This window comes from Chrysemys picta, chromosome 2 (genome assembly GCF_011386835.1).
Source record: "Chrysemys picta bellii isolate R12L10 chromosome 2, ASM1138683v2, whole genome shotgun sequence".
Classification (NCBI taxonomy): Eukaryota; Metazoa; Chordata; order Testudines; family Emydidae; genus Chrysemys; species Chrysemys picta.
The window spans coordinates 181,348,570-181,360,629 of record NC_088792.1 but is presented as its reverse complement, the minus strand read 5'-3'; the positions used below and the strand labels follow the sequence as shown (position 1 = coordinate 181,360,629).

General features: G+C 41.6%; 1 protein-coding gene across 5 annotated transcripts in view; it reads right to left on the bottom strand.

Moving 5' to 3' along the window:
• DTNBP1 (dystrobrevin binding protein 1) overlaps nucleotides 1–12,060 on the bottom strand; it is a 162,885-nt gene that overhangs the window by 82,757 nt on the left and 68,068 nt on the right. For all 5 annotated transcript variants that reach the window (XM_065585075.1, XM_065585073.1, XM_065585074.1 and 2 more), the window contains one exon: nucleotides 9,499–9,521. In XM_065585075.1, the coding sequence (XP_065441147.1) occupies nucleotides 9,499–9,521 (23 nt within the window). The remainder of the gene's footprint in view (nucleotides 1–9,498; nucleotides 9,522–12,060) is intronic.

The following is a 12,060-nucleotide window of genomic DNA, read 5'->3' as shown; positions in this document are numbered from 1 at the left end:
ATTGGCAATGACTATAATGGATTTGTGCTTTCTAGAGCAATGATTATTTCCCCCACATTCCCTCAAGTCAATATCAGTAACAATGCTTCTGTGTCTCAGAAATGGCTGCAAACATATTCAAGTCAAAATATAAAAATATATAGCTAACTTGAATAAACTGGTTTAAAAGATTTATTAACCTTAATGCTTGGAATCTTTTTGAGCCCTTTTAGTGACTAGCAGGGCTGCTGTGACACAGGGTCTGGGAGGGTGGAAAGAGGAAAGCTAGAATGTGTTTTAGGGACAGTACACAGGAATCCCCAGAAATAAAGGGAAAAAAGCCACTCTTCCAGCCAAATGAATATACACTGTTTAATACCAGTAAGAATAAAGATAAGGAAAAAGTCAGTGTTTCAGTTGGTTCACATTTTAAAAGGCAATTATGTAAGGTGATGAATCACTCCTATGATACAGTCCAGCCAATTCACAAGCCAGGAACTGATCTGGTGACTCTCAGGACAGGTATATAAGCACCGCAGGAGGAACAGCAACTCAGTCTGCTCAACGTCATTCCAGGGCTTGGAACTCTCTCCTGCCTGACATTGGCAACAGACTCCCCAAGCCTTAGCCATCTCCAACTTTGCTCTTGCTCCCTCCCTGCTCTTAGTCATGCTCCAATTTTGCTCTGGACTCCTGATTCCGACTCTGACCCCTAGGCCCAACTGCTACAACTCCGACCACTAGGCACAATCACCCCCATCACAGTTTCACAAATGATATGGTATTACTGTATACACGCTTCATTTATTTGAAGGTAATACCTTACATAAGTTGGAAATGCTAGTGGATTCAATTGACTTTTCAATATTGAAAAAAAAAATCAAAACAGTTCAAATCCCTTCGTTATGACATCTGGTAAACTATGGAAAATCTGTATCAGATTAATGAATTGTTGCTCAATACTTCGAAAAAATAAGAATGTATTGTTCTGATTAAACTCTATCTTGGCTAGAAGAATGTTTACCGAGTAGGATTTTCATAATGTTTATATTCTTCCTTACTTAATGAACTTAACAGAAAGGTATTTAGAAATAGGTTCCTGAGCATAAGCATGTAGAGATTCACTGCTTTCAAGTACTCACTTCTAGACAACCACGGTATTTGCATACAGCTCTGGAAGGGTGCAGTTTTAAAAATAGATTTGAGAGAGCAGTGAAGCTTGTTCCATCTGTTGCTTCATGAACTGGATTCCTGTTCTCTTATTCTTGCCAACAGGTAACTATTGTTTTTTTCTTCGTAAACATGCAGTCACATCAGTTTGCACGTTGAATTCATATTTCCTGTGCTTGGCTGCTTTGACCCCCTGAATACAACCTACCTGAATTCCTAGAGGCACAAGTTTACTTCTTGTAAAAATCGGTCAATTCTGTACAATTCATAGAGGCACTAACATGATGCTTCAAGAACTGCACTGTTTCTCCTTGAAAATGTGCAATATGGTTGTATTCCTTTCCTCTAATAAAATATCTAAGAAACATTGATTTTCATGAATACCTTGACTTTTCTAGATTCCGTATGAATTTGTATTTACAATATTAATATTCCACTAACTTGTTTTATACAAAAAGTGAAACACCTATCTGTGGGCCAGTACCCTTTCTAAATTAACAATGAGCAATAATGAAGATAAGGATATAAACAATTATGAAGAATATAGCTATATATAGTTAAGGACCAGTCCAAACTTCAGTGTCTGTTCTCCTTTTCATGAGAACTCTTCGATTAATGTAATCAGAAACTATACACATGCATTGAAAAAAGTCAGTGTATAAATGCATGCAAGATCAATGAAAAGTCACCCTGTTACAACATGCCAAGCCGGAATTAATTTATGTAACTTACAAACCAGACTCCTGCCAGTTCTGATCCAACCCACAGGGTTTTTTTTTTTTTGTGGGGGTGGGCAGGGATGACACATTACATTGTATGACATCACACTTGATGCATTCTCTCTTCACATGCCATCATTATACAAGCAAGCAATAAATGTTATGTAACTATGTCAGAATATGTTTAAATAATTTTTTTGGACAGACTATTTAAAATGGTACAGTGATTACCTCTCGTGACCTTTTGGTGGCAAGTTAGTTTGAGTATCGGTAGAAAAACTAGGCCCCAGTTTTAGTACAAACTTTCAAGAAGCCATCAGCATTTACAATGAATTGTGTCGAGTATTTTCATTTTACCAGTTTATTTTCTAGGGAAAATTAAATCTTGTTTTTAAATATAAATGTTGTTCATTTACAGGTATCAGAAGCACACACAAAAACAAGAGCAAATTGTTACTAAAAAGCATAAATACAGAGCTTAAAAACCTTTTAAGTTACTGTGTTCCTTTTCAACAATTATCTTCCCACTCTTGGAAGTGGGGGGAGGGATAGCTCAGTGGTTTGAGCACTGGCCTGCTAAGTCCAGGGTTGTGAGTTCAATCCTTGAGGGGGCCACTTAGGGATCTGGGGCAAAATCAGTACTTGGTCCTGCTAGTGAAGGCAGGGGGCTGGACTCGATGACCTTTCAAGGTCCCTTCCAGTTCTAGGAGATGGATATCTCATTATTAATTTATTATTATTATTATTATTAAAGGAAACTCCATGAGCTTGTAATTTTTAGCAAGCAGTATCAACTTGGGTAGGTATGCACTTTCACTCATACCCAATATGCTCTAGACAGGGATATAGCGCTCAACTGCTCCTCAATTCTTTGACTGCTAAAACAAAATCCTCAGATTTACTAGTGGTGCCCCATATCAACTTCTGTCAGTTTTTGGTCTTTGTTTACCTAGCTTAACATTTTTATCGTTTGACAAAATCCCACCCCACCCAATAAAAAACCACCACCTTTCTTGTACCTCACATAGTTACAATTGAGTTCTGACAATTGACACCCAGTTGGGATGTCCCTCTCTTTCTTCATAAACCAAATACTGCAGATGCATTTTGTCTTCTGGATTATTTTGGTCTGAAAATAGCAAACAATGTCAAAAAGCTTTTAAACCCCTGTAAATTGTGACTACGCTGTCCATTTAAAAAACAAACAAACAAATACAGTGCATTCCTTTTATAAGAATCACATTTGTCCTAGATTATTTGAGTCTTATAAGTGGCTGATTCTTACAAGAGGAGCATAGGTTAGTATAGGAATGATTTTGTCCCAGTGGTTTTGATCGCTATATGCGGTTGATTCTTATCGGTAATTCTTATAAATGGAGTGCACTGTACAAAGTGTCTGTATGAAGGGCACAGTATGGAAAGATAGTTTATACGTCTTTCCTTCACTGTCATGACCCAGAGAAAAACCTTAGAGAGCTGCCTCAAATTCCTGTACATTGAAGAGAACTATTAGTGCCCAGTCAACCAATTCAATTGTCAAGCACCTAGGGCCATCAATATAAAAAGGTGCAGTGATGCTGAAAGTCAATGGTAAGCACCCAAAGTAGTACCTCTAAAGCTTATCAGCGGCTTTAGTGCAAAAGCAATGTACAAAGCTTGGTCCCAGGCCCTGTTAGGAATGCACAAGGGCACATTCAGCATTGTCTTCTCAGCATCAAGATAGTCTCCAAAGAAGACCTGTCAATATAATAAAGCAGAGTCCTGGATATACCTATTGTGTGTATAATTTATTTTCTCCCAATGCCAAATGTGGTTTTGGGAAGACGACAAGTAGGTTGATGGTTTGGTTCAGATGAACTACTGGAACCATTTTGTGGATGAATTTTGGGTGAGGTCTTGGCACCACCTTGGTCCTATGGATTGTTGATTATGGAGGTTTGGCCAAAAGCATCTGAAGCTCACTCACTGAATCTTCTGGCTGAAGCGACCATGACTAGCGGCTTGTCAACACAGTTAGAACACAGCAAGCAGGATGTGAATCTACAGTCACTAGCTTGCCATACGCTAATTGGCTGTGTGGACCCTACTAACATGCACTAAGAGTTCCACAGCACACTTTGACATACTCGCACTACAGAACTTTTAGTGTGCAGCAGCATGTCCACGTGGCCAGTTTGTGCACTGCAAGGTAGTGTGCTGTAGATTCAGACTCTTGCTTGTCACGCACTAATTCTCTGTGTAGAAAAGCTCTAGGAAGTTTGTCTTTAGAGTGAAGTGGTGCAAGGAACATTCTGAAAGAGGGGCTTGATGAATCTCAGAAGGGCTCTATTGAGGCCCATGGCAGGAAGAGTCTTGTGGGTAAATATGTAGGAGCCCTTTAAGAAACATCTATACCATGCAGTGAGAAAAGACTGAGCAAGGCTACAAAGGCAGGTGACTAGATGAAATTGCTGGAGACATATATTTTAATATAAGCTGGGCAAAAAAACTGGCCTGTTTGAAGTGCTGTAGAGTTTGTCCAGAATCTTTGATATTGAGGCTTGGACCGGACCATGGCCTTAGTGGGCTACCCCTATTGAAAGCCATTTACACTCTGAAGAGTGCATTCTTCTGGTAGACATTTTCCTGCTTTGTATCAGTATTTTCTAGAGCTGTAAGGAGCAGTTCTTGTCCATTGCACTTATCCACCCTACAGTTACACTAAAAGGCGGAGTGACTTTGGATCTGGATAGAGTATCTGGTAGTAATGTTGAGATCTCATCCAACCAGACTGGGAACTGGATAGGGGGCTAAATAGACCTCTGTAGTACATCCATCAGCCACAGTGATCTCTGCCACTACAAAGCCACCAGAATGACCACGGCTTTGTCTCTATTTATTTTGGAAATCATCTTGGGAAACAGGGAAATTGGCGGGAAGGCGTACAGCAAACTTTTGTTCCATTGTAGGAAGAAAGAATTTGGTAGCAACCATGGACTCAGACCTCCTCTGAAACAAAAGTTCTGACATTTTTGGATTGTCCTCAGTGCCAAACAAGTCTACTGAGGAGGATTCACACTGATGGAATGTGACTGCAAGGACCATTCGTGATTGGTCATTGACCATCTGCTCAGGAAGTCTGCTAAATTGTTGCTTACTCCAGTGAAATGAAGGGCCATCGATGTCACCCCATTCTGATGGCGCCAAATTCCATAATGGCTCCCAGGCAGAGGGGCAAGGAACAGACACCCCCTTTCTTATGTAGTGCATGACTGTCGTGTAGTCCTGGAACATCTACATTATCAAGTTTTGGAGAACAGATAGGAACAACATACTGGTAACTCTGATAGCTACAAGCTCTTGGACATTAATGTGTAGCTTCACGTAGCTTGGAGACCAGGTTCCTTGGATATGCAGATAGTCTAAGTGACCTCCCCAACTTGTCCCTGACACATCTATGATTAGTGTCTTTGTCAGGAAGGGAAGTGAAAAAAGGGAATTCCTTTATGCATGTGTGGGGGTTCTAACCACCAGATCAGTTCAGCAGTGATGTGACTTGGTACTAGGATCTTCTGTCTACTGTGTTTACCAGAGAATTGATTCTGAGCCAGAGTTGAAGAGGCCACAGATAAAGTCTAGCAAGTGACATCATGTACGTATATGTCAATATGTTAGGTCACGCTAGACTGTAAAGTATGTTCATACCATTATAGGTAGCTCTGATGTCAACAGAAGTAAGAGTCCTTGTACCTGGAATCTGTCATTAGGGAGATATGCTTTTTTTGATCTGGAGTCAATCCAGATTCTTTTGAACTTCACCATCTGAAATGGGGTAAGTACATTTTTATAGTTCACTGAGAGGCCTAGTCAGGTAAATAGGAACAGAGTGCTGTCCTAGCTCACTGACATCTCCATTGTGACCTGCCCCAATCAGCCAGTCACTCAAGTAGAGGTAGATGTGAATGCTTTGTCTCAGGTGCACTACTATCCCTGTGTGGCATTTCCTGGAGACCCTCGGTGACAGTGAGAATCCGAATGGCAATACTTGTACGGAAAGTGATTGGATCCCACCACAAATTGCAAATACGTCCCACAGGCTATGTGGACCACTATATGAAAATATGCATCCTGCAAGTCGAGAGCTACAAACCAGTCTTGAGCCTGAAGAGATAGAATAATGGAGACAAGTACTGCCATCCTGAATCTGAAGTGGTGCATATACTTGTTTAGTCTCCTCTGGTCTAGGATAGGAAGAAGACCCCCTTTTTAGTTTGGGATAAGGAAGTACCATGAGTAGAAATCTCTTCACCTGTATTCCTGTGGAACCCTTTACAACTGTTATATGAAACAATGAAGCCACTTCTTTTTGTAACAGACTTTGTGTGAGAAGAGTCCCTGAACAGGGACAGGGAAGAGATAATGATAGGTGACTATATCCAACATCCATTTTTCCAAGGTGATATCAGATCACATCCAATGGAACAGGACAAGGTGGCTTCCAATGGTAGCTGCTGGCTCCTGATTGGCTCTGATGTGGCTCCTGCCATTCCAGTCAAATCTGCTGTCTGGCTGATGGGGCAGTATTTGTGACAGAGGAGGTGGATGAAGGACATCTCCTCTGATATTGTGACGGTTCTCATTGATGGCAATCTGGTTGTGTGCTCTGACAGTAATGATGTACCCATTAGCTCTGTTGGGGCTGTTATTTATAGGATTTCTTGTAGGAGGACAATGTATAGATCCCTAGGGATCTCAGGGTGGCCCCTCAAGTCCTTTATGGAATAGAGTGCTTCATCAGCCCCTGAACAGCTTCAAACCCTCAAAAGGGAGGTACATTGTGCCTTCCTTGGTTTCCTCAAAGTATCCCTCTATTTTGATGGGGTTTTCTTCCCTGCCTTCCCTCTCATTGGACTCCAGTGGTATCTGCCTAAAGTAACACTTGCTAAGGAAGATTCCTGGGATTCCTTGGAGGTTGATGTCTCTTCCAAGTCTGAAATGATGTGCATTGATTTCTCGAGCAGGTGTAGTTTGATCTGCATGTCCCTTGCCTTGTGAGTTCTCGATGAGAACGTTTACACATCTCAGAATTATCACGAAAATGACTTTCCCTAGACCGAAAAGGCATCAACTATGCCCCTTGACAAGGGGGATGAGCATGTTGCATGTCAGGCAGGCCTTAAACCTGGAAGGCAAGGGGGACGAAGGTAGAAGGGAGTCTTATCTGTTGTCTCTTGTCCCCCCCACCCTTTTTTTTTGAATGCCCAAATTAAAAAATTGGCACAAGTATGTCAGTGAAGAAAGATTTCTTCAAGAAAAAAAAAGAAAACCTAGTGTGGAAGGTGAGTTTGAAGCTCAAGAAAAATAGTGGTCGAACATTTGCCAGGTTGCATCTCAATTCAATAAGAGGAAACTGAGGGAAGGCCACGGCCGCTCCATCTTTTATGCCCTCACATAAGGGGGCGCAAGAAGATATAGAGCACATGCATAGTCCAACAGACACTTACCCAAAACAAATCCAATTTTTCACAGTAGGCACACATCCACCTACAGTGGGATCGACACTGACACATATTCGAAGAAAAAATATTTCACCCCGGTTATATTTGAGTTAGTTCAGGGTTTATTTTATTGCTGAAAAATATAATTTACATAACTTATAACATTTATATACCACCACTTTCAAAATATAAAGTTCGTTTTACAAACTGATCGTCAAAGTAACTCTATTTTACAGATGGGAAAGCAAAAAGGTAAAGTGATGTGTCCAGGGCTGCACAGTAAGTCACTGGGAAAAAAGCTTAGAACCTTCTGGAATTCAGTATTCTTTCCTCCATGATATTCTGTTTTATATGGACATGTTAGAGTTGGTTTGAAAATAAGTTCTTACCCCTTGCCTAGAACAAACTATATACTCATGAAAATCATTACACAAAGGATACAAAGAACAATATCACTCGTACTGCTGACATGCCTCAAAATAAAATAAGGGAATAATACCTATACTGATATAGACAGCAAGATTACATAAAGTTTGCCAAAAGGCATTTACAGCTGTTGAAGACATAACAGAAGCTGATCTTGCCTGTTTTCCATAGCCTGAATGAGGAATAAAGACACTTTTTGCTATTCCAATTACCTAATCAAAATTAATCTAGCTGTACTAGCTCTTCAAGTAAAAAATTGTTTTTCATTATCTACAGTAAACATTAACTAAGAAAAATAATCAAGAATCGTGCCTCTTTGTATCAAAATGAAAAATTATTCAAAGTTCATTTGTTGTGTCTGCATCTGCCTTTTCATTAGGTCCATATGGCAAACTAGTCTGAAGAGTAATGTAATAAATGCAAGTGCAAATATGAATGTCTCACAATTCAGTCAATTAAATCATTTGCACTCTATGCACCTGAAAGCACCAGAGACCTCCAGAGACCACATGGCCAAGCTAAGCAAGCAGCTACAGGCAACTCTTGATGTTCACAAACTGACTCCAGAAGTCACTAAGGTATCAATACAAATAAGGAGGATTGTGTTTTTCAGACTATGAAGGAAAACTTAGTATCATAAAATAAACTGCACTGCCTTGGAACAGAGTCAACTTTGCATTGTCTGGCTATCTACTGAGTGAGTCTGTGCTTTAAGGCTGTCAAACCAATGAAAAGAATTGTAGTGCAGAGCTGCAGACAAAGGTGACACTTTACATAATCTGTGTCACTTGTTGTCTGGTAATGTTAACTTGATTGTTTTTCTTTTTTTAGCATTATAATAATAATAAAATAAGTTAATGAACCAAACAGGCAAAGACAGTGAATTCTGTAGAAATTTGCAGCCATATTTTAAATTGCACAAGCTAACATGCGTGAATCAAACTTCACTAATGGTTTATAATATACATGAGATGGAAAATATCAACTCACTTGTGTTTTATCTAGATCAAAAGGGTACAGCTAACTTTTAAACTGACCACACATTTAAATGTCTTAAGTAGCAAATTATAAATTTAAATGCAAGGTTTATTAAAACCATAACCACCAAAATCCTCTGCCAACTCACTATAGTGGCAAAACACCTGTCATACTATGTAAAGTTCCCAACCCTTTTGTATTATGTTGGACTGACATATAGTACATTCTTGCTTTAAAACAAACCCAACTGGAGAGAAAGGGAGAAAAAATAAGCTGTCAACAATATTATATATACACATACATACACACACACACTTCTCGCTGATATAGCGTAATACAGTGAAAACTATCAGACTTCTGCATAGCTGTTTCTAGATAGTGTCCATGCCATGTCAAAAACCAATACAAGTTGAAAAAGACATAGTAACTACCCTATGACCTAATGTCTTTCACTTCTAGATAACCCTCCAGGAGAGTGTTAGACTAGGTATGGGATCTTTCAAATTTAGTATTTCCCTCACAATACCCATAGAAGAAAGTCCCATCTGTGTTTCTACAGCATTTACTACGATCCTAAAGATGTCAGTAGCAGAAACAGATAGTGACAGAGTAACAAAACACTGTTTGTGGCATAAGATGAACAACATTATCCAATGCAAAATAAAAGCTCTTTACCATTTTCACCATTAATACAATAAACATTGAGAAAATCGCAGCAATTCTAAAGTGTAGAATTAAAAAGAAGTTACCTTTGAAGGTTTCAAGTTCTTTCCTGCAGGAGAGAGAAAGCAGAATAGAAAGTCTCAGATTAAAAACAGATATGTTCCATAAATGCAACTGGGATTATCTATGAAGATTTGCAATGGTTTAAAATGCATGAAAAGGTGAAATGAAGGATTCGAGTATCGTGACATTTTTAGAAACTTGGTTACTGGAAACTTCTAGCTGCACATATAGAGCTTGAAAAATTGCTTTCCTGAAGCAAATAACTGATATCAACTTCTTTAGAACTGAGCTACCACATATTACAAATATATATTATATATTTATATCTATTCTCACTATTTCTAGATCTTCTGGTTGCAACGATAACATAATATGAACTCAAGATAATCAAATAATAAATGAAGGCTTCTTAGGTCCACTGACAGACACTAAGACATCCCTGCTGCTTCTCAGAGCTTTGCCAAGCTGTAGCAGAATGAAAACTGACTACTGTCTTGTCAGTTTTCAGGACTGACATTCAAAACTCTATGGTTAGCAGTGAAATAGACACATATCTGGTAAATTTCACTGTGCTGCCTGAGAAAGCTGATTTTGGAGTTATTTACTGGAGGGGGAGGATTCAAAAATATGGAAGGAATAGTGACACCACACAACTCTGCAACCTGAAGGAAGGAAGACATGTAGAACAGCAGATACACCCATTGATCCCTTCATACACATGCACTTCCCTTTCTGCCTGAAGGCATTACAGTGAGAGGTGAGTACCAATAATTTAACCTTTTTTCTTCCTTCTAGCAAGGGAGGGGGGGGAGAATTAAAGGGGTTGTGTCTTGGAATTATTATTTATGCAGGGTATTACATTAATTGAACCATAAATTCCTTTATTACATTCAAAGGCCAAATGGTATTTATACAATTGCTCTAAACATGCCTAAAAAGCCTAAATAAGCAGAAATTTACTACATCAAAACAGTAACAAAACATTTTTTAAGCATTTGATCAAGACACTTAGCACCCTGGGGCTTAGCCCACTTGTAAGACCCATATTAGTCGGCTCCAACATGGTCAGGCATATATTAGCAACGAATCCTTTAAGGGTTTACGTTTTTATACCCTTTAACAAACAAGTGATGTCACTGCCAATTACTGACTTCAGCTAAAAACCAATTTGAAACACTTCATGCTCATTTCTAGTCTCAATCCAGGTAAGATTTATAATCTCCTTTCTCCCCAAGGCCATTTCTCCTCATCTTTTCCCCTCCTTCTTGCTGACTGACGGGGCAGAGTGGCCCCACACTGGTACCACAGGGGTTAACCCTTCTTTCCTAGCAGAGGAAGCCATGCCCCGGAAGCTCTGCTGGGCTTGCTCCAACTGGAGAACGGGTATAAAAGCCTGCAGAGCATCTCAGTCCGGGCTAACCGCCAGAGAAGGAGGCACGCTGCTAGCTCCTGAGGAGGGAGAGCCTGCATGCCAGGACGCGGAAGCCAACACTCCCTGATACCCCGACAGAGGATGTCACAGTAGGACGACGGATCGGAGGACCCCCCACAGCAGAGAACCTGGCATTTATGGTAAGAAGTGACCCAGGGGAACTTTAGAGGCAAACGGCGTTTGAGCCGCATAGGCGCTCAGCGTGTTGCGGGTGGATCCCCGCCGAGCGGGTGGCAAGGGGAGCTTGCCACTACCAGGGCCCTGGGTCAGGACCCGGTGGAGAGGGCGGGCCCGGGTCCCCCTACCACCTCACCCCTGAACCGTGAAGGGATTGTATGGCCTCCAGCCGCTAGGCCGCAATACCCTGCTTGCAAGGGGGATTGTACAGACTCTGTCCGCGAGGCCACACTACCCCACCTGCGAGAGGGATCGCACGGACTCCGACCGCTAGGCCATGCTATCCTGTTTGCGAGGGAGATTGTATAGACTCTGGCCGCTAGGCCGCATGACCCCACTTGCGAGGGGGATTGTATAGACTCTGGCCACTAGGCCGCATGACCCCACTTGCGAGGGGGATTGTATAGACTCCGGCCACTAGGCCGCATGACCCCACTTGCGAGGGGGATTTATAGACTCCGGCCACTAGGCCGCATGACCCCACTTGCGAGGGGGATTGTATAGACTCCAGCCGGTAGGCCACCCTACCCCACTTGCGAGGGGGATTGTATAGACTCTGGCCACTAGGCCGCATGACCCCACTTGCGAGGGGGATTGTATAGACTCCAGCCGGTAGGCCACCCTACCCCGCTTGCGAGGGGGACTGTATAGACTCCAGCCATTAGGCCACACTGTTCCCACGCAGGGAGCGATTTATGTGGACTCTGGCCATTGGGCCACACCACCCGGGTACTTGGGGCCAGGTACACGGACTCTGGCCGATAGGCCACACTACCTCGCCAGCCAGGGGTGATTGTTTGGAAGGAGGCAACTAGGCCGCCCACAGAGAGATGGGCGCTGGAACTTGAGAGTGGTGAGGCGCTGACACCACATCCCACCCCTGCCACAAAGGGGCGCTGTGGTGCCAGGCCCGCCACACTGACCAATAGTTTCTCCTTTGCACCTTGGTTTACGTAGGCCCTAATTTTTGAGATAA